Source organism: Camelus ferus, chromosome 29 (assembly GCF_009834535.1).
Source record: "Camelus ferus isolate YT-003-E chromosome 29, BCGSAC_Cfer_1.0, whole genome shotgun sequence".
NCBI classification, from domain to species: domain Eukaryota; kingdom Metazoa; phylum Chordata; class Mammalia; order Artiodactyla; family Camelidae; genus Camelus; species Camelus ferus.
In genome coordinates, this window is record NC_045724.1 from 18320062 (window position 1) to 18342260 (window position 22199).

General features: G+C 38.5%; 1 protein-coding gene and 1 long non-coding RNA gene across 4 annotated transcripts in view; one reads left to right on the plus strand and one right to left on the minus strand.

Moving 5' to 3' along the window:
• Nucleotides 1-14499, plus strand: part of CPA6 (carboxypeptidase A6) — a 181359-nt gene extending 166860 nt beyond the window's left edge. The window contains exons 9-11 of the mRNA XM_032469855.1: nt 6914-7116; nt 10741-10825; nt 13968-14499. Coding sequence (XP_032325746.1) covers nt 6914-7116; nt 10741-10825; nt 13968-14155 — 476 coding nt within the window. The 3' untranslated portion in view covers nt 14156-14499. The remainder of the gene's footprint in view (nt 1-6913; nt 7117-10740; nt 10826-13967) is intronic.
• LOC116660420 overlaps nt 1-22199 on the minus strand; it is a 135968-nt gene that overhangs the window by 106015 nt on the left and 7754 nt on the right. The gene's annotated exons all lie outside the window — the stretch shown is intronic.

Here is a 22199-nt window from a genome sequence, read left to right on the forward strand (position 1 = left end):
TTGGAGGACACGTAAGATCAGACTGTGAGGAAAAGAGATGCTTCAGACAAAAGGAACAGCATGTGCCAAGTCATAAAGACAAAGTGCATGGAACCTCGAGAAAATGACCAATAGTGTAGTAGGAGGACAAGTAGAAGGTTTGAGGCAGACCGATAGAAACTAAAATTTCAAGCAGGTCAACCAAAAACATGAAGGGCCTTATCCCATAAGCATCTGGTCAGAGGGAGGGAGCACGACCCTGACTTCCAAGGAAGGAGAAACTATACAATCTTGATATTATTACAGAGCCATAGAAAGTATGTGAAATTATCTAGTAAATGGCAAATTAGCAATCACAGTCCTATCTGTACAGCAACAGGACAAAATTCACAAATTGTTTTTTAAGACAGGAAAACACACACACGAGATAAACTATAGTACCTATCACTGCTCCATTCAAACACTTTGATCACATTACTTCTATGGCTTTTAAGCTGGAGTCAAGATTCCAGAACTTCATCTGGAAGGCAACCACTGAAGGATTTGAAGCAGCAGAGCAGTAAGATCATATTTATGTTTTTAGAAGATGACCATGACTTTGTTGAGAAGGCAGGCCAGTCTGAAGATAGGGAACTCTTCTGATAATGCAGGGGAATGAATGGGGGCCTGAACTTTGTTGGCTGGAAGTGGCATAGAGAGATTCAGTAGACAAGATCAACCAAGTTTGCTCTCCAATTGAATGGAGGGACAAGGGAGAAGAAAACCTCAAGAATTGCTCCACCTACGTTTCTGACTTAGGCCACTAGAATGAGGGAAACAGACCAAGAAACATAGCAAAAGTCAAGTTGGTGGGTAGGAAAGAGAGAGATGGTTTCATCTAAGGACATCTTGAGCTTCCAGAGCCCTCTTGAGACAAGCAAGTGGAGATGTGCATGAGGCTACTGTATACATGAGTTTGAAGCTAGAGATGGAGATTCAAGTCATTGACTCATGCTAGATCCCATGTCTGCTTGCCTACTCAGGAATACTGCTCCAGGAATTTCCCCAGCTCTTTTGTTCTGTTGTCTTTTTGGCTGGTTAGGTGGGGTGTTTGTTCTCTACTGGACTTTTCCCCCTCGGCATAAAAACATGCTGGTAATCCTTCTACCTGAAAAAATCCTTTTCTTGTCTCCACATCTTCTACCAGCAACTGCCCCATTTCTTTGTTCCTTTTTGAAGTATCTAATCCTCTACCTGTGGTCTAAGCTCACTACACATAGTGTTATACTCTCATCAAATCATTCCTCATGTTGCTAAATACAGCAGTCAAATCTTGATCTCATTTTACTTGATTCCTAAGCTGCACTGACAAAGTGGATCATGCTCTATTTTTCAATACGTTTAGCTTCACTTGGCTTCTGGAATATTCAACTCTCTTCTAAACTCATTGGTTGCTTGATCATTTCTTTTCAGTCTATTTTTGGGGGGAAGAAGAGGCTTCTTCCCCCTAAATGCTGATCACTGGCATGTCCAGGGGTCAGTCTTAGACCTTTTCTCCTCTCTACGTGTGGTCATTCCTTTAGCGATCTCATCCTCTACCACATGCTTCTGACTCCTAAATGTGTATCTTCAGCCTAAAACATTCTCCCAAACTCCTGTGTATAACACCTACTTGCCACCTCGACAGGAGTATCTAACAGACATCTCAAACTCAAAATATCCAAAACTGAACACTTAATCTTTACTCTGCCAGACCTGTTCTTCCATTTCTCAGTTCAGGTGATGGCAACTCCAAGCTTCCAGTCACTCAAGTCTAAAACCATGGAATAAACTTGAACTCCTTTTTTTTATAACCTTCATCTAATCCATTAGGAAATCCTTTTGTTTTTACGTTCAGAATAGCTCCAGATTCCAACGACTCCTGACCACGTCGATTACTACCACCTTGGTCCAAGCCACCATCTCCCATCCAAATTACTGTAGGAGTCTTCTAGCCAGTCTCATAGTTTCTACCTTTGTACACATCCTCCCACCCCCATAACAAACTGTCTCTCTCCTCAGACAGAATGAGCCTTTGAATTGTAAGTCAGATGTTGTCAATCCTCAGCTCAAAGTGCTACAGTGACTTCCCAATTTACTCACCCACAGGACATAAACCAGCCTATAAAACTTCACGTGGTCTGGGCCCCCACTGATGTCTGATATCATCAATCTCTACCTTCTCCTCAATACTTGGCTCCCTCCACACTGGCCAGGCACACTCCAGGCCTTGGAGTCTCTGCAATGGCTGTTCCCTCTGCCTAAAACTATGGCTAACTCCCTGTGTTCTTCAAGTCTGCTCAAAAGTCAGTTTCTGAGAATAATCCTCATCTCCGTATTTATAATTGCAACTCATCTCCCCAGAATTCTTGATCTTTATTACCCTCCTCTGCATTTTTCTCTTTCCCACCACACCTTCCTACTACAGCGTAATTACTTATTCACTGTGTTGTTTATTGTCTCCCCACCAACATCATGGCCACTGTTAGAATGTAAGCGCTACAAGGCAGAAACCTTTGCTTTGTTCATCATCATATCCCAGCCTGTGGTACATGGCACGTACATAGTAAATACTAGTTGAATGAATGAAAGCATCAATCTACAAGTAGTAGCTGAAGAAGCCATATTCACTGAAGAGAGAGATCACTAGAGAAAATGGACTAAGGGCAGAACAACTGGCTATTCCTTCTTTTAAGGGACTGACAGAGGAAGAGAAACCCATAAAGAGGACTGAGAAGGAAAGAACAGCCTTGCTGGAAGAAAAATAACAGTGTGTCAAAAGCCAAGGGAGGAGACTATTTCAAGCTCTGTGAGAAGCCACATAAGGGGGGCTCAAGCCTAACCAGAGAAGATCTAGTGAGGATGATGTGGATAAGGCAAGTTCTTCAGGTAACAGAGGTGTATCACTGTGGCTATGTGGCCAGGGATACCAGGCACTTAGCACCCGCATCTCCAGCTACAGCCCCAATTGTTCCCCACTCCAAAAAGGAACCACTGCGCTGGCCCTGTTTTCAGTACCAAATCTTTATCCCTCTTGCTACTTAATCTTGAAGAAGAAAATCAGTAAGTTTGGTTTTTCTTCCCTTATAAAGGATAAAGGACGCAATTCCTACCCAATGTTAGTTGAAAAACAAGTCTTTAGCCTCTACGAAACTCAGGAGTGGCTTAAAATAGTTACAATGTACAGAGAAAATAAAAAATGAAAACACTAAAGAATTAAATGCGTTTTTTTGACACTGTAACAGAGCAAGTAATTTATCTTTAGCACCTTAGAATATTATTTAGAAGAGGGTCTGATTTTCTAAGGAAATGTCATTTGAATTGTTACTCATTATTCCAAATATGATATTATCTTTAAGTTAGAACACTATGTTTGTTTATATATGTAAATGACATATATATAATATTTTATGTAAAATTTGCTCAATGGGTCACATTTTTATTTTGATAGCACATAAGCCTCCCAAATGAAATTTAAAGAAATAGTTTGGGCAACTAATTCCCAGTTATATTGGATGGAGCTGGAGGTGGAGGACAGGAAGGGAGAGGATGGGAGGAACTCTGGTGGTGTCATGAAGTGACTTCTACCACCGCACTCTGAGAAGACCATTTTAAAAATAGTTACCAATTCATAATAACAACAGCAACAACAACAACCAAGAAGATATACTAAAGGAAAAAATGATAAAATGTACTGAAGAACACGAAACGCCATCTGAGCAAATGCAATGGCATAACATGTCCTTGGATTGGGTGACTCAATATAGTAATATCATCCCAAAATCAGTATAAATTTAATGCAATTCCAATTAGAATCTCAACATAGTTTTTCATTTTGCTTTATGTTCTGGGGAATTGATAAAATGATCATAAAGTTTTTATGGAAAAATAAATAGACCCTGAAAAGCCAATAAAACTGAAAAAGAATAATAGTAAGGGGAACTTGTCTTGCCTGATATTAGGGCATAACTTAATGCTACTACAGATTGATAGGGTGACAGTATGGAGCTAGTCAAATAGATCAGCAGAACAGAGAAGCCAAGAATAAAAACCCAAGATTCACAAATACAGCAGACTTTAATATATGACCAAGGTGGTGTTTCACTTCACTGGGAAATGATAGAATATTTAATAAATAATGCTGATAGAATTGACTATCAATATAGAAAAACTGAAGGTATAACCATATGTTCCATATGTATAAAAATAAATCCAGAAGGATTAAACACTTAGATGGAAAAAGAAAATAATAAAGTTCTCAGAAGAAAGTCTATAAATTACCTAAAATCTTTCAGAATAGGGACAACTTTCTTAACCAAGACAGGAAACCCAAGAGCTGTTCAAAAAGAAAAGACATCGTAATTATACAAAATTTAGAATGTCTAAAATGATAGAAGTAATCATAAACAACTGAACAGAAAAATTATAAAATCAAGGATAAAATGCAACGCAGATGACAAACATCTACACAAAGCTCTTTTATACATGGGCAAGAAAAGATAAACAGGAGAAACCGACATGAGCTAAGGACATGATGAAGCAATTCAGAGCGGAGTCCAATCCAGAGTCAACATATGAATCGCAGCTCAAACATACTTGCGGTAAAGAAGGCAAATGAAATTTTTGCCATCAAACTGGGAAAAATCAAAAGGTGATACACTTTCAGGGTATTTTGGCAAGGATTAAGGAGAGATTGTACTCATACACTGCTTGTGGAAGTGTGAACAGTAACAATCTTAGCAAACAACTGGCAAAAATCTACAAAAATTAAAATCTTTTTTAAAACTTTAAAATTTTGTACTTTGTATTCTGTGAAATTTAAAAGCTATACCTAAAAGTAAAACATTGAAAATGGAACAATAACCAATGAAAATATGCCACAATATCTATGACATCTTTATTTTACTCTCACATTTCAGTAAGAGTTCAACTACAGTCAGTCTGGATTCAAGTTTCCTTTTTCAAAAGTACTTTGAAAATATTACTCTACTGCTGCTATTTAAAACGTCAGATGTGAATCTAATTTTTCTTCGTTTATAGATGACCTGCTTCTCTCTGGAATTGTTTCCTTTTCTTAAATTTCATTTTACTGTTTCAAAGTGTTAATATTGTCCCTTTTCTTTCTTTCTTTTTTTTTTTTTGGTGCACAATAAGCCCATTCAATTTTTCCTTAATTGTGGCAAAATTTCAATTAGCAGTTCTTCAAATATTTAACTTTTTTTCTCTTTTAGAAGCCCTATTAATGAGATGTTGACAAGTATTCTATTTTTCATGCCCTTTAATTTTTTTTCTCATTTTTCCTATTCTTTGTTCCTTTTTAATGCCTTCCGGGAATGTTTCAAAACTTACTCCATCTCATCAATCACTCATCAACTGTATTCATTCAACCCATGAATTAAGTTTTTTATTTCCATTATAACTCACTGGTTCTTTTTTTATATATATAGCTTCTTATCCCTATTTAATGTTTCCAATGCTCTCCTGTATGCCCTTGAGAATATTTATTAGGATTATTGTGAATCCTTATTTCTCTGGCTCATTACTTCTGCTCCCTCTGGAATTTGTTGCTCAATCTGTGAACTCTCCTTTACAGTGTTTTACATCAATGTTCCTCAAATGTCTATTTTTCCCATTCTCTTTGGATATCAGCTATGTGTTTATATTAAGTGCTGAGCTCCATCCATATCCTACTTGCTTTTGGGGCATCTCCAGAATTAGGCTCATAGGAGGAAAACCACAATTGCTCTAAGCTCCCCATCTTGACTCTCCTGTGGGATAAACAAGACAATGTCCTCAAAAATTAGCCTGATCTGACTTGGCTGTCTTTTCCTTTTCAGCAGAAACAGAGTATGTGACACAGAATCACCAAACATTTTCCATTTGTTATAGAAAGAGTTATAGTTCTCTAGGGGTCAGGGAGGGATAATAAGGACTCAGAATGCCAAATTACTATGGAAAGTGTCATTATTTCCAAGATTCCTTGGAACCTTAATACTTTGTGATTGTCTGAGTGAATCTTATTTTCCTTCCTCCCCTTCAGAGACTTATATAATTTTTTAATTCAAAAATTATTAAAATTTGGTTTTGAGGATTTCTTAACTGAACCCTCACTGACCCCTAAGATAACTGAAGAAGCCTTTTGGGTTTTACAAAACCTGTTTGGATATACCTGATCTAAAAATATTATAGAAATTGGTCTGGCATGTTCTGTGGAATTATTTCTGTCTTGCCTCCCTCTTCTTGACATATTAGTATTGGTGTCTTACCAGACACCTGTACAGATGTCCAGCCTTTTCTTTTGCTCTGACATTCACTTACTCAACAAGTATTTGTTGAACACTTGCCACGTGACTATTCTAGCTGTCAGGTGCCCAGCGAAAGACACAGTCCCTGCCTTCACAGAACATTAGTCTAACAAAGAATCCAGGCTGAATGCAGTTTGTTAGAGCAGAGCTTTCTTTCTGTATTGCTTTCCATTGTATCCCAGGCACCCAGAACAGTGTAAATATTGAGTGAATGTTAAATGAGTAAATTTTTGACACTATTTAAAAGTGTGTTGAGTGTTACGGAAGGGAAGTGTCAGAATCATGGAGCATATAAACGGGCGAAACTGCTCTGGGGGACAACATAGAATTAGTTCTCCCCAGCTGATACAGACAGCCCTTAAGTGTAATTTACGCAGGCCAGTTAAACGGGCAGCACCGATTTCCTATTCAGGCTAACCTCTTATGATGTATGGAGGCCTGAACCCACCTTGGATTTTTCGGAGTATTGATAGTTGTAAATGAGAAATTAGATGAATTGCTTAATAATATCGAATGTTCATAGAAATGAAAGAAAAATCAATTTAACCACGTTAGTTTGTGTTTCTTGCTTCTTGCCTGCCCACTCCTACACCCCATTTTCTAACTTGCAGAAGAAGGAGCTTCTACATACCCCTGTGATGACACGTACTGCGGACCCTTCCCAGAATCTGAACCGGAAGTGAAAGCTGTAGCTAACTTCCTCCGGAAACACCGGAAGCACATCAGGGCTTACCTCTCTTTTCACGCATATGCTCAGATGTTGCTGTATCCCTATTCCTACAAATATGCAACAATCCCCAACTTCAGCTGCGTGGTAAGTATTTGAAGCTGAGCATGTGTGTCAGTTTCATGCTTTTATAACGCCAAGATGGTTCTATGTAGTCATGATGATGGCAAACAGATTGTTTGTTCTAATAAGCATTTCATATATAAGCTCATTTTTCATAAATTGTATGCTCTATTATCCCAATTTCACAGATGAGGAAACTGAAACCTAAGGAAATTAGATAATTAGACTTAGAACACACAGCTACTAAGTGACAAAGCCAGGATTCACCTCAAATCTAGCTCGAGCATTGTTGCTTTCGACCACTGTTCCATGCTGCTTCTCAAATGCAATCATTTCAAAACCTATTTACATTCTTACCACAGGTTCTATGGAAAATGTCAGGATGGATTTGATTAATATCACGGCTTCGTCACATATGCAAAGCTGTAATCAACTTTATTGAGTAAATAATTGTTCATAAATTACAATCTGACTCTCATTCATTAAAAGCAAGTTTTAATTTATGAGCACTATTTGCTTAATGCTACTAAGTCTCTGGGTGTGTATCTGACAAGTTAATGCTATGAATGAACGGCCTTTCAGGCGTGAGATTAGCTGAAAGTGAAAAAGCAGGGTTCATCCCTCTCCTCATTACAGGAACTCAACAAGCTATCCCCTGTAAGGCATAATTCCTCACAAAGGGAGTCCGGTTCAGAGCCTATAGCATCTAAAGGCCGTTAAAGTTCAAAACCAGGCCAAACTAGTACACAATGTTAGAAGTGAGGAAGAGGGAGGGAGCTGAGATTGGGAGGGGGCACAGGCGGGCTTTGGGCAGCTGTTGACGCCCTATTCTTTCCTGGACTATGGTTACATCAGTGTGTACAACTTGCGATCGTTCATTAAGCTATAGACTTAAAATTTGTGTACATTTCTGAATGTATGTTATACTTGAATTTTAAAGTTTTTATAAAAGAGAAGCATCCTCTTTCTCCCTCTACCTTGACCTCCAAATCCTACCCCAGTTGCTTGGGGTTGCTGGAATTCCTGATCTAGATACCTAGGACCCGGAAAGAATGAGGACCATGAGGAGGTCAGAAGGTGGCCTGGGGGAAGACTTGTATTCTGTCCAAAAGAAGAACTCTGTTCTTAAGTGTTTCATGCAAGAATTCTGAGCAAATTCTCTCTCTTGAGAAATATTGTAAAGGTGGGGAGGGGGGTGATGGTTAACAGTGCTACTCTTCAGCTCCTCGGTGGGTCAAATAGGTTTCTTGTTACTGCTGTCCTGGCACCCTAACCACCTTGCACCACAATGTTTCTACAGGCAAATGTTCAGCCCATTCTCAGTGGGGCATAGTGCCTACTTATAGTCTCACAACAGATTATCTGGAATATGCAATATATCACAACTATCACAGGAGAATGTTCTCCATATTTTGAACTTACCTTCCCACCAGGAGTTAAGCCTATTTTCCTTTTGTCTTGCATTGGAGGATGTGTTATAAGGAGAGCATCAGTGGTTCATAAATGACTATGAATTTGCCTCCCAAGGGACACTGGACAATGTTGGAGACAATTTTTGATTGTCACAACAGGGGCGGGACATGCTATTGACATCTGCTGGGTAGAGGCCAAGGATGCTGTGAAACATCCTACTTTGCACAGGACCGCCTCCCACAGCAAAGAATGATTTAGTCCAAACTGTCAGTAGTGCCACCATTGAGAAATCCTGTTAGTGGGCTGCAGATAAGCTGAATTGCTAAAACCAAGATTACAATTCTCCGAAACTAAAAATGGCCTCATATAACAACAACAAAAAACCAATTCTCTGAAACTACGTTGTCTCTGAATGTTAACCAGAAATCCCTGAATTCTATTAAACTTGTTCAAAAGCATTCCATCAATATGCAGGAGTGTTTCTGCTAACATTTTTGGGTCACTAAATTGCTTTAAATATGAAAATATTTAAGTAGAAAAATATACACCTTACTAAGCCGAGGTCCAACAAGTGAGGCCTGGGTCCTTCCGGACAATTGGAAAACAGATGCAATGGAGAAAGGAAGAATTGCTTAAACTCTTTCCAACAGGTGCCACCCTGGAAAATAATTCTTAGAAAATTTGATGAAGTTTCCACTCTTTGTGGGAGAATCACATCTAAACCTTTTATCAGCCTGCTCCCACCGAGTGGCAGAAGTACCGTGAGCTCAAAGGGCTGAAATAGGCATATGTTTTGTGAAAATAGGCAAAGCTTGTTTTTTCCTCAATAGTTTGTTTTTCTCAAAAGATTTTTTCCCCCTTGAGTTTAATCATCTGAAATAATGACCAACAAAGGTCTCCTCAGCAGCAGAATGCAGTCATCTTCTAAATGTAGAAATGTCTGCCTTTGCCATGGAATACTGCTGAGACCATTGGAGAAGATGTTAAAAGTCTTAGCACTTTCTCCTTAAAGCTCCCTCATTATGGTGTTTACATTCCTTTTCTGCTGGCTCCTGTGAGGAGACTGCCATCATCAGTGAGATCAATAATAAATGCCTGCCAGGTCCCCGAATATCCATCAAGGGTGGCATTTGCCGCCAGTGCTGCTTTCTGCATCCTTGAGGTGAGTGAGGACAGCAAGCTGAAGCTGGGTCCAACACAAAGCATCACGCTGCCCAGAGAGCTTCAGTGGCCATATTAAATTATTCACAGGCAAATGGAAATGGGAGAGTTGTATACTGGTTTCAACAGACTTCTATTCTTTTCCTCTCGCTGGTCATACAATACTTCTCAAACTCCCTGTTGAAACTAGTGCTTTTATACCACTTGAAAATATTTTCAAGGGTAGCCTGTATTGTTCTAGTTCGTGTTAGAATGTTCACCTTTTTGTATTTGATGAGGCTTATTTTTCCTGACTTGGGGCATTGGTAGGAATTTCTACCTCAGAATTGCTACATCTTAGCAGAGCCTGGATGAGCTCTGCCAGAGGCATGTGTAACCTCAGATGCCAGGAAGCACTCTGAAATTGTTTCCATTCCCAGTGGGGAAAACAGAGAGCAAGAGAAGTCATTCTTACCGAAGGAACTGGTTTCTTAATTGATCCAAATGTGTTTTAAAAACCTTGTACCTAGCCACTGGAGTATGTACTGAGGATCAATAAGATTATCTTGATATTCTTGCAGATCTATGCTTATTCAACATTCATGCAAGAAATATTGATTAAGTGTCAGTTATGTACAGACACACTGCTAACTACTGTATGTGTAGCTCTGAGTAAGACTGACAGGGGTCCTGCCCTGTCAAGCAGTTTGTAATTTATAGAAGTGGGTGTACCTGAACCACAAAGGGAATAGGACAGAACACTAAATCAGCATCAGAAACTGAGTGCTTATCCCAACTCTACACCTTGCTGTATAACCCCAGCTGGCCCATTAACCTCGCTGAGCCTTCCTTTCTTGTCTGTATACGGAAATATTAGTGATCACTGGCTCACTGTGAGACTTAATCCAGGGAAATAATGTGTTCTAAAACGTACTGCAAAAGTGCATCATGTAACAAAATTATTAGACTATTAATTAACATGCCTATCCCGGTTCTCCAAATTAATGACCCCTAAGGCTCAGACAACATGCCAGTATTCCTTAAGGTTTCAGTCCAATGATATAAGTGATATAATTTCTGTATTCAACCTCACAGGAATCTGCCGCTTATAAAGCTGTGAATGCACTCCGGTCGGTACATGGGGTACAGTATAGATATGGACCTGCCTCCAGCACGTTGTGTAAGTTTCCTATGGATGTTGTGTTGGAATCATCTCTTGAACCAATATCCTGTGTAATGACTTCCCTTCTTAAAAAAAAAAAAAAAAGAGAAAATGTGTTCCCCCCCTTAAAGTGAAATTTTTGACTGTTCAATTAGCCAAGGAAGATGGAGGGAGTTTGATGAGTTTTCTACTGCTTAACAAAAATCACTATACCAATCCAAACAAATACTAAGCAGAGAATATTCTAAGCATGTAGTAAAGACTGCGAAGTTGAATTGAGATCTTATGACAGTACAAAGTACCAAGATGAGCTCCTTAAGCAATTGTAACTACTGTAAAAGTGGAAATGAGCCTCAAGAAGATAATGGAGTAATGTTTCAGCCCTAAAAGAGCTTCCCTTTTATCCTTTCCTCCACAATTCTTGTTATGACATTCTGTTTCTTACATAACGCATCTTACAAGGTTATTAAAATATTTCTTATTTTATGTGAAGTAAAGAGCAACTGGGCACATGGAAAGCCCTTGGGCAAAGAGCCAGGAGGCATGGATCCTAGTCTTCATTCTGCCACGAGTTAATGTCATCCTGGTCAAGATATTAATCCCGGGCTTCAGTTTCCACAACTGCTCAGTGAGGAATTGGACTAGGTCATTTCTCATGGCCTTTCAAACTCTAAAATTCATTGACTATATAACTTGCAAACTCTAGCGAGAAGTCACATATATCTGAATGTCTATGTGTGCATATGAAGGTGTATACACATGTTTTATGTATAGATGGTGACATCTAATAATGCTTTTCAGCGAGGTAGTAAATTTCTCCTTGATTTCTTTAATTTACTTGTTATATTCCTAATCACTCACTTTCTTCAGTCTTCAGAAGAAAACGTTGGTTTGTTAATGAACATTGCTTATCATATAAATTTATCCTAATAGTGATAATGTCTGATGTATCAGAATTTTTTAAGTCCATGATCACTGGTCTTACACTGACCTTTTCATAGCTTTTTCAACAGCACCACCTTGAAAGCTGAAATATAGTATGGGGGGAGGGGGAATCACATCAGTTAATGCCAGCACAATATATATTAATAATCTTAAAATACTGATTTTTAAAAATCTTACTCACAGTTGACCTTTTCAGTTTGGTATCAAGGCACAGTCATAGTAGCATATTTACCGAGAATAACCTGCTACCATAGAAATGAGGCTGTCCTATCACCATGATGTAAGTGTTGGCAAATATTGTCCCTGACTTTGGCTACTATGACTACTATTTGTAGTTCCAGTGAACTCTAACCCGGAGGGACAATGAACCACAGACGACCATCTGTCCCCAACTGAAGCAAGGGGGGCCTGGGAAACAGCAGAGTCATGTAATTGTCATCTTCACATAATTCTGTCTCTAACTTGTCCTGGCAAAAGTGGCATAAAAAGTGGTATCATTTGAATTGGGGAATTTAAAAATAAAATCGTGTTATGTCAGGCTGGATCATATAAATTTGGGGGGAAAAGTATATAGTCTTCTATGAAACATTTGTTCATTAATTATTAAAAGCATGTGATGCTAAAAACTGTACACTAGGCACTTTGGAGTGTAAAGACACAAAACACTAACATCTAATATATCCTGAGCACATTATTTAATTTCCCCAACAACCCTACGCAGTAGGTATTACAATCCCGTTTTCAAAAGGGGAGACTTGAGGCACAGCCACAGTAGGTGATGGATCAGATACAGCCCACACCCACAGTCTGCCTAAAGCTTCCTGAAGTCCACACTTTCAGCTCTGTGCTGGAAAGCTGAAGCATGTGAGGTGGCAGCAGCCAGAAGGGGAGACTTGCCAGAATGGATTGTCAGCTAGGTTAAGTGCTGCTGAGAAGTTGGAAGTGGGATCTAAGGAAGAAGGAAAAAAAAAAAAAACACCCCAAAGGAGACTGGGCCTGCTCTCATTGGTGGCCTTCAAGAACAAAGGTTTCAGAGCCAGGGAGAGTCAAGAACCAGACTGAAAGTGGTTGAGGATGAAGAAACAACACATATAGATTCTCTTTTGAGTTCTAAAGCAGAAGGAAGAAGTAAAAGAATATGAGACCTAATAGGATCATGAGAAGGAAATGCTCTAGGAGAGTGGTGGTTGGACATCTCAGTCAGTGCAGATGCGGGGGGTGGGGGTTCTATCAACAAAACAAGGTCCTGGAGAAGGGGACCTCTTGCTACCAGAGACAACATGGTATCAAACAATGTCACATGTAGACGACCAGCAGCATTTCTTCCTGAGCTGGAAGGACAAAAGTCAGAACTGTGATGTAAGCAGAGGAGATGATGGGCTAATTACCCATCATGAGACTGGAGACAGTGGCAAAGTGAGGGGCAGGACCAGGAGAGAATAAGAGAGGTTCTGTAAGTGAAGATCTAGAAAAAAGGACCCTGGAGCACCACTGGTAAAGGAGAAGGACTTCAGAGACTAGTATGAATTTACAGCAAAGACTTTCTCCATCTCCCTCGCAAGGGAGAAAACAGAAACTAGACTAGGGATTGAGAATTAGCAAAACAAAAGCAGGAAAGGATTAGAAACGATCTGGTGAGAAATTCAGTGGAGTAATTGACCATAGCCTGTAGAGTTCAGTGAAATTCTAAGAAGCCTCAGGGGGAGTCTGGAAACTAAGTAAAGGCAAAGAGCAAATTCATCAGGGGTGAAAAAAATAGGGGAAGTAGAAGAAATAAGGTTTTCTGGGAACAGATCTTCAATATTCTAGACCTTGGAAAGAGAACTGAGTGATAAAAGTCCACAGTGTGGTGAATAAAGTGCGGGTGCAGATAAATGATAACGGAGTTGAGGCTGAGAAATTGAGGTCCTTGGGCTGATAAAGCATTAATACTTAGACTAGTTTTCAGAACAGAGAACAAAGTTTTCAGAGATGGCAGAGGCAAGAACCAGACTGATAGTGGCTGGTGTGATTTATGATGATAGCAGGTATGATTTATAAGTTCCATGAGCCTGACGCTGAGGAACTATGGTTAAATCGTTCTTGTTGAAAGGGTATTTAATTGGAAAGATTTAGTATAGCTTCGTAAGCAAGTACTATATATACATTTTGAAAATTATGCAGACTCTTTAATGAAGCTGACTTTTTTTGTTTGTTTTTTTTTTTTAACTTTTAGATGTGAGCTCTGGTAGCTCAATGGATTGGGCCTACAAAAATGGAATACCCTACACATTTGCTTTTGAACTACGTGACACCGGGCATTTTGGATTTTTACTCCCAGAGATGCTTATCAAACCCACCTGCACAGAGACCATGCTGGCTGTGAAGAACATCACAATGCATCTACTGAAGAAGTGTCCCTGAGACGGCCCAAGGGTCAGGTTAACTGCCAGAGGGAGCGGATTCTGCCCAAGAGCTGCTTGCCAGTGGGTGGAAATTGTTTTTAAAGAGAGGGTTGACCGCTTAGAGTGAACTTATCTGTGGACTTTAAAAGGACCCTCTCATGCAATCCCACTCTATGGCAATAAAAAAAAAAAATGGCGGTAAAAAAGAAATTAGAGTATAACCTAGTCTGTTGTAAGAAAAGGTATCCACTTTCTCTCCCTTTAGCGTTATTTAAGGGGGGAGGGGATATTTTCAAACCCTTTTGTCTCAAGAAATGTACAAATTGAGGATTCCATGTCAATAAATCTCACGTTCTCAATTAAGATCTAGACTACTAATGTTAAATGACTTGGTTCTCATCTGAAACGCAGATTTTTGAAATGGAAAGAATGATATTTCTTAATAAATATACAACTTAATAAGACCTCGAGTTACTCACATCATCCCCTGGCATTAGCACACCAAGGACCTATAAAAATGTAGCAAGAAAGAGCACTTAGGTTCAGACTCTGAAAATACCACTTAAAAAAAAAAAGAGTAAACATTGAGATTCCACAGAGTGTTAAGAGATTTATACTTACTAATAATCTCACCAATTCCTCAAATTCTATTATCATCCCCATTTTTCAAATGAGGAAATTGAGGCTTAAAAAGGTGATACAGTCTCCCACGTCCAGGAATATGACAGGATAAGTGTCGGGACTGCTGGAAATAAGTAAAACTTCTGGACAAAACACAATTTTTTAAAATTTATCTTTGAAACATCAGATAAAAAAAGTAAGGAAATCTCAGACCGGACATGAAGTGAAGGCAGGGTCCTAGAAAGGTAAGAGGTGCACTGTTACCCTGAGAGAGTGTGTCAGAGCAGCTGAGTGCAGACTCTGGTTTTCACAGCACTTCGGGGAATGGGAGCAGAGAACAAAACCCAGCGCTACTCCAAGGTGGGGAGTCTACTAGCAGATTCTCCTCCTGCTAATCCTTCAGTGTAAGGACAAACTACAAGCAAACACCATGCCACTTCCAGTGGACCACACCGAAAATAGACTATTTAAAATCTTGGCAAGAGTACAGAGGGGAGCAATTGCTACTGAGAATTTGGAAACACAAGTCAGCCCTCACCCAATTTTGCAGCCCAAATTCCTACTACCTGACTGGTCTGATAAACCTCTAGCCAAGAGTTTTACTTCTGATAAATCCCAGATTGGTTAAATTATAGTCTCCAAGTATTTGGTAGAAGCAACTGCAAATCCTCTTAGCAGATTTATCTGACCAAAACACATCATGAACACCAGGATAAAGAGATGAGCCTAAAAACTCCCAGAGAGAGAAAAAAACAAAAAACAAATAGTCACAGATAAAGGAATGAGGACTAGAGTAGAATGAAACTTCTCAACAGCACCACTGAAGCTTGAAGATGGAGAAATGCCTTCAGAATTCTGCGGGAAATTTCTGTCCTAAAAAATCTATACCCAGCAAAACAATCAATGAAATGTGAGGGTAGAATATGGACATTTTTGTACAACTGAGGTCCTAGATACGTATCTTTCTCAGGAAACTTCTGAAGGATATGCTTTACCAAAATGAGGGAGTAAACTAAGAGAATGATGTAGGAGCCCAGAAAATAGGAAATCCAACATAGGAGAAAGGAATTGGGGGGGGGGGGGAGGGAATCAAGATAATGGTGAAAGGAAAAATCCCAGTAAGAGCAAATGCCAGGCTTAGAGAACAACTACCTTGGAATAGGAGGAAGAGAACTGAAGGCTTCAGATGAAATTCTCCAAGATAAATATGAACAGAACACTTAAACATGTGCAGACTTCTACTTCTATCAAAAAATTTAGGAAAGACAAATGTAAGATGGTATCACTTATATGTGGTATGAATAAACTGATTTACAAACCAGAAATAGGCTCACAGACATAGAAAACAAATTATGGTTACTAAAGGGGAAGGAGGTTGGGAAGAGAGAAATTCGGAGTTTGGGATTAACATATACACATTACTATCTGTAAGAGATAAACGACAAAGACCTACTATACAGCACAGGGAACTACATTCAGTATCTTGTCTTAACCTATAATGGAAAGGAATCTGAAAAAGATTATGTATGTGTGTGTATGTGTAATTGAATAGGATCACTTTGCTGTACACCTGAAACTAACTCAACATTGTGAATCAACTATACTTCAGTTTTTTAATTTAATAATAAAAGTACAGAAACCAAGCAAACAAAAAAAAAAGCAATTGTTAACCCTGGTGAAGACAATGAGTTATTCAAGAGAAGAAATAAAATCACAGCCTACTTTATTTATGACTTAGCTATAAATAATATTTATATAGTTAAAATGTTAGCCCTAATTACTGACTTAACCAATAACTGTGATATAAATGTAAAAGGATAGAAAGAAGTAAATGTATGTGAGAGGAGGGGGTATAAAGGGTTAACTCCTCATCTGCCATAATAAGTCAATAGACAACATTTAAAACTGGAGGGAAAAAAAATCAAAAAAATCAGTATCCGAATGTTTTTTAGAAATAAAGTACTAGAAGAATTAATTTTAATGATTAAGAATTATTAGGCTAATGGGAGGGAACTGAGAGTAAGGCAGGATGGAGCAGAGGACTGCTGTTTTTAATGTAAGCTTTATCATATTATTTGACTTTTTTTAATGATAAAAAATGTCATAGAGTATATTCCTTTTAAAAGGAAGATTGGTTTTTTAAAACACTCCCAACTGCTCACCATCCAGTCTTTTTGATGTTTATCAAATGTACATTGTTTCAATAAAAATAATCAAAATTAAATTTAAAAGACATATTAAATGAGATTGTACGTGGAATGCCTAGCCTAGAACCTAGAATATAGTAGTCAGGAAATAGTAGTTTTGTCTATGTTTTACAAATCTAAATTATCTTTCTATCTTGTTGTAGTCCCAGTTACATGTTTGCAGGAATGGTCTCAGGCAGGCTTGAGGCTCAGTCCTGCTGAGGAACACCACACCTGGGACTTCAGTGCATCCCATCTGGCAGTAAATGCTCAGAGATGACCTGGGGCTGAGAGGGTTGCCTTATACTAGTTATTTCTACCCACAGAACAGGTGAAAGCCAAAAGTGTCCAGAAACAACCAGGAGAGCCGGAGATTTATGAAGACTCCCCAAAATGGGAAGGGGCTGCTTCTCACAGAACCTGTCAAAGACTCACACAATCAACCACGGTCATCTGGCAACTTTCACGGACCCGTAAGGAAACTTTCCCCTTTGACTGGGAGTGCACAGTGTATCCCCTGCTCTGGGAGCTGTCTGTGTCCAGATTCTTTGCTAGTGTCTATGGATGCCTTTCCAAACATCACTCCTGTAACAACCAAACAGTAGTCAACTCTTGAATATTCAGGGGGGAAAAAAAAGAATTTACAGATAATCCCTGAAATTCATTTTTTTATTGTATTTTAAATTTCTACCTATTCTATACCCTATGCAATAGATCTGTTAGCAAGTTAATACCAAGAACTTAAATTTGTATTATTTTACTTTTCCTTGCCCTTCACATAATGCAGATGCTGAGAGTAATTTTTTCAAAGTCAAAATGAGGGCAACAGAAAAATATAGAATCTGAATAGTCTACAAACTAACTAGTATATAGTTTATTATCTACATACAGATTCAAGATAGAATTTTACCTTAAAAAACCTCATGTAAGTTCTTTTCAATGATTATTCTCACATTTCGGTAGCACTATATATATTTTACAGCTCAAGTTCTATAAGTGGGTATTTTAATATTTATAGGCTATTTTCATTTTTAATCTTTTTAAATTAAGCTACAAGATGTACTGATGCATGATTTATGTTCAAGGCACTCTACTAGGCGCTGTGTATGAGGAGGGGGTGCTGGAAACAAAACATGTTAAATTTATCAATCTATACTTGCTTAGGAATGTAGAAGTAAACTTCAAACTAAAAACGGCACCTACATTTTAAAAAATAGTTTAGCTTTGGTCAACTAATCTTCAACAAAGGAGGCAAGAATATACAGTGGAATAAAGACAGTCTCTTCAGCAAATGGTGCTGGGAAAACTGGACAGCAGCATATAAATCAATGAAGCTAGAACACTCCCTTACACCATACACACAAAAAAAAAAACTCAAAATGGATCAAAGACTTAAACATAAGATATAATAAACCTCCTAGAAGAAAATATAGGCAAAACATTATCTGACATACATCTCAAAAATGTTCTCCTATGACAGTCTACCCAAGCAATAGAAATAAAAGCAAAAAACCCAAATAGGACCTAATTAAACTTACAAGTTTTTGCACAGCAAAGGAAACCATAAGCAAAACAAAATGACAACCTACAGAATGGGAGAAAATTTTTGCAAATGAAACCGACAAAGGCTTGATCTCCAGAATATATAAGCAGCTCATATGACTTAAAAAGAAAAAAAAAACAACCAACCCAATCCAAAAATGGGCAGAAGACCTAAACAAGCAATGCTCCAAGGAAGACATACAAATGATCAATAGGCACATGAAAAAATGCTCAATATCACTAATTATCAGAACTACAATGAGGTATCACCTCACACCAGTCAGAATGGCCATCATTCAAAAGTCCACAAATGACAAATGCTGGAGAGGCTGTGGAGAAAAGGGAACCCTCCTACACTGCTGGTGGGAATGCAGTTTGGTGCAGCCACTGTGGAAAACGGTATGGAGACTCCTCAAAAGACTAGGAATATTTGTGACTCCTCAAAAAGTTAAACATACAACTACCATGTGATCTGAAATTCCTAGGTACATACCTAAGATAATTGAAAACAGGTATTCAAACAGATACTTGTACACCAATGTTCATAGTGGCATTATTCACAATAACCAAAAGGTGGAAACAACCAAAATTTCCATCAGTGGATGAAAAGACAAACAAACATGGTATATCCATAATACGAAATATTATTCAGCCATAAAAAGAAATGAAGTACTGATACATGCTACATCCTGAAGAACTTCAAAATGCTAAGTGAAAGGAGCCAGACACAAAAGGTCATGTAATTATATGCTTCCATTTGTATGAAATATCCAGAATAGTTAAATCCATAGAGACAGAAAGCAGATTAGGTCCAGGGGCTGGAGAAGGGAAGAAATAGGGAATGCCTGCATCGTCGGTATGGAGTCTCCCTTGACAGTGTTGAAAATGTTTTGGAACCAGGTAGAGGTGGTGGTTGTAGAACTTTGAAAATGTACTAAATGCCACTAATTGTACTCTTTTGAAAGGTTATTTTTATGTTATGTGAATTTTACTTCAATTAAAAAAAATGAATAATAAATAAATAAATAAAACAAAGTGAAACCAAAAAAAAAAAAAAAAAAAAAAGACTAGGAATAGACTTACCATATGACCCAGGAATCCCGCTCCTGGGCATATATCCAGAAGGAACCCTACTTCAAAATGACACCTGCATCCCAATGTTCATAGCAGCACTATTTACAATAGCCAAGACATGGAAACAGCCTAAATGTCCATCAACAGACGACTGGATAAAGAGATGGTATATTTATACAATGGAATACTACTCAGCCATAAAAACCAACAACATAACGCCATTTGCACAACATGGATGTTCCTGGAGAATGTCATTCTAAGTGAAGTAAGCCAGAAAGAGAAAGAAAAATACCAGATGAGATCACTCATATGTGGAATCTAAAAAAAACAAAACAAAACAAATACGAAACGGAAACAGACTCATGGACATAGAATACAGGCTTGTGATTGCCAAGGGGGCAGGGGATGGGAAGGGACAGACTGGGATTTCAAAATGTAGAATAGATAAACAAGACTATACTGTATAGCACAGGGAAATATATACAAGATCTTGTGGTAGCTCACAGCGAAAAAAAAAAATGTGACAATGAATATATGTATGTTCATGTATAACTGAAAAATTGTGCTCTACACTAGAATTTGACACAACATTGTAAAATGACTATTACTCAATAAAAAGATGTTTTAAAAAAGTAGAAAGAAATAAAAATAAATTAAAAATAGTTTAGCAAGATACAATCCCCCATCCCCCACTTTTATTAATAGTAATTTTACAGATTCTGGTTATGCTGAGTTGTAGCTCTCAGCTTAGTTTTAGGGAGTGTTTTTGTTTCCAAGGTCTGCCGTAACAAAGCATCACAAATTGGGTTGCTTAAAACAGCAATTTGTTTTCCCACAGTTCTAAGATGCTAGAAGTCCAAAATCAAGGTGTCAGCAGGGCAGTGCTCCCTCTGAAACCTGCAGGAGAATCCTTCCTTGCCTCTTCCTAGCTGCTGGTTGGTTGCCAGCAATCTGTAGTGCTCCTTGGTTTGCAGCTGCTTAACTTCAAACTCAGCCTTCCTCTCTCATAGCCCTCTGTGTGTCTGTGTCATCACACAGCGGTCTTCTTCTAAGGCCACCAGCCGTATCAGATTGGGAGCCCACCCTACTCCTGTAAGATCTCAGCTTAAATAATTACATCTGCAATGAGCCTATTTCCAAATAAGGTCACATCCTGAGGTCCTGGGGGAATTGGAACTTCAATGTATCTTTTTGTGGGAAGACAAAACTCAACCCAGAACAGTGAACAAGTATCATGAGACATTGCTGTTCATGAGTCTGTTTACTAAGCCAAAATGTGGTGACTCTTGCTTGAGTTTACTCTTTTGTTCTCAAGGCTTTGGGAATAGATGCAAATAAAATCTACTTTTTAAGTTCTGGCACTCCCAATGACATTGTTTTTAATAGACCACTAATGAAAATAGAATGATCCGCTCATTATAGTTTACTTTTTAAAATACAAACATTATAGTTTAAATTATGATTTGCTTTTCTTAACTTAGGAAATTTGTTTGTTTTAGGTAGGGTCATATATTACCTTAGCTCCCGATAATGATTTGGGGCTGCGGCACCATGGAAAGTATTTACAGCTAAGTTATACTAGATCAAGTCTAATTGATTAAATCAGAATTCTATGCAAAGTTAATTAAAGTATGCTGTAGATTAAGCAAAGTAATTACATGAGCGATTGCATTTAATGGAATATTTTTATGAATCAGAATCAGAATATTGCATAATAAACCTGGAAACAGCCACACTGAATACCTAATATACTTCACAAAGCAAATGGCACTGAGAACTGCTAAGACGCCTGAACAGTGCACATGAAAATAAAGGCAACTTGAAGTTCTTCTAAAGCAGACTCTTAATTCTTCATTTCCAATGTGCTGCCGATCCCCACACTGTGTTTCTGCAGTTAGGACTTCTAGGACCACTTCCTCTTTCTCCTGTGGGAGTTTCTGCCCCAGTGCATCCGCCTTATTCCACCAGCCCAGGCTTGGGGAGAGAAGCACATCAAATAACTCAAGACATCATAGACTCTGGAATGCTATCCACCTTATAATTTAGTTATGAGTTCAACTAAGAGGATAGCTTCCCACAAAACACTGAAATAATGTGTTCTAAGTTTTAAACTGACTTAAGAGTAAATGCTTCCCTGATTGGGAAGAAGTTTAAAAGGTCGCAGGAATACCCAACCCTACCACGAAAGTGACCAGCAGTTCCGGGTACATGCTCTGGAGGAAATAACTCACAACCACCGAGTGACTGGTGTTGGGTTCAGTTATTGAATTTCTATTATAGCTGTACTTCTGGTAAGAAGCGCAGGTCCCTGCCATCCTAGGTAGAATTCTTCAGTAATTTAAAGCTGTATTCAATATTCTAAGGGAGGCTATCTGATATCTGCTCAGCAGAAACTGTTACTGAATGTATTAATATCCAGCTGTCTATCTCAAGCAATATTGGTCAGGAATATTGTCTAAGGTTTTCATTTGGTAGAGCACCAAACATGAACAGACATTCTAAAGGCTCTGGGACAGGGTCAACAGAATCTCACAAAAGAATGAATATTTGAAGTGTCACTGCACCTGTCACCAACGATCATGGGAGATACATGAGGATCCTGAAGAGGTAGTCCTGAGCTCCCTAGGGGTGTCCAAGAAT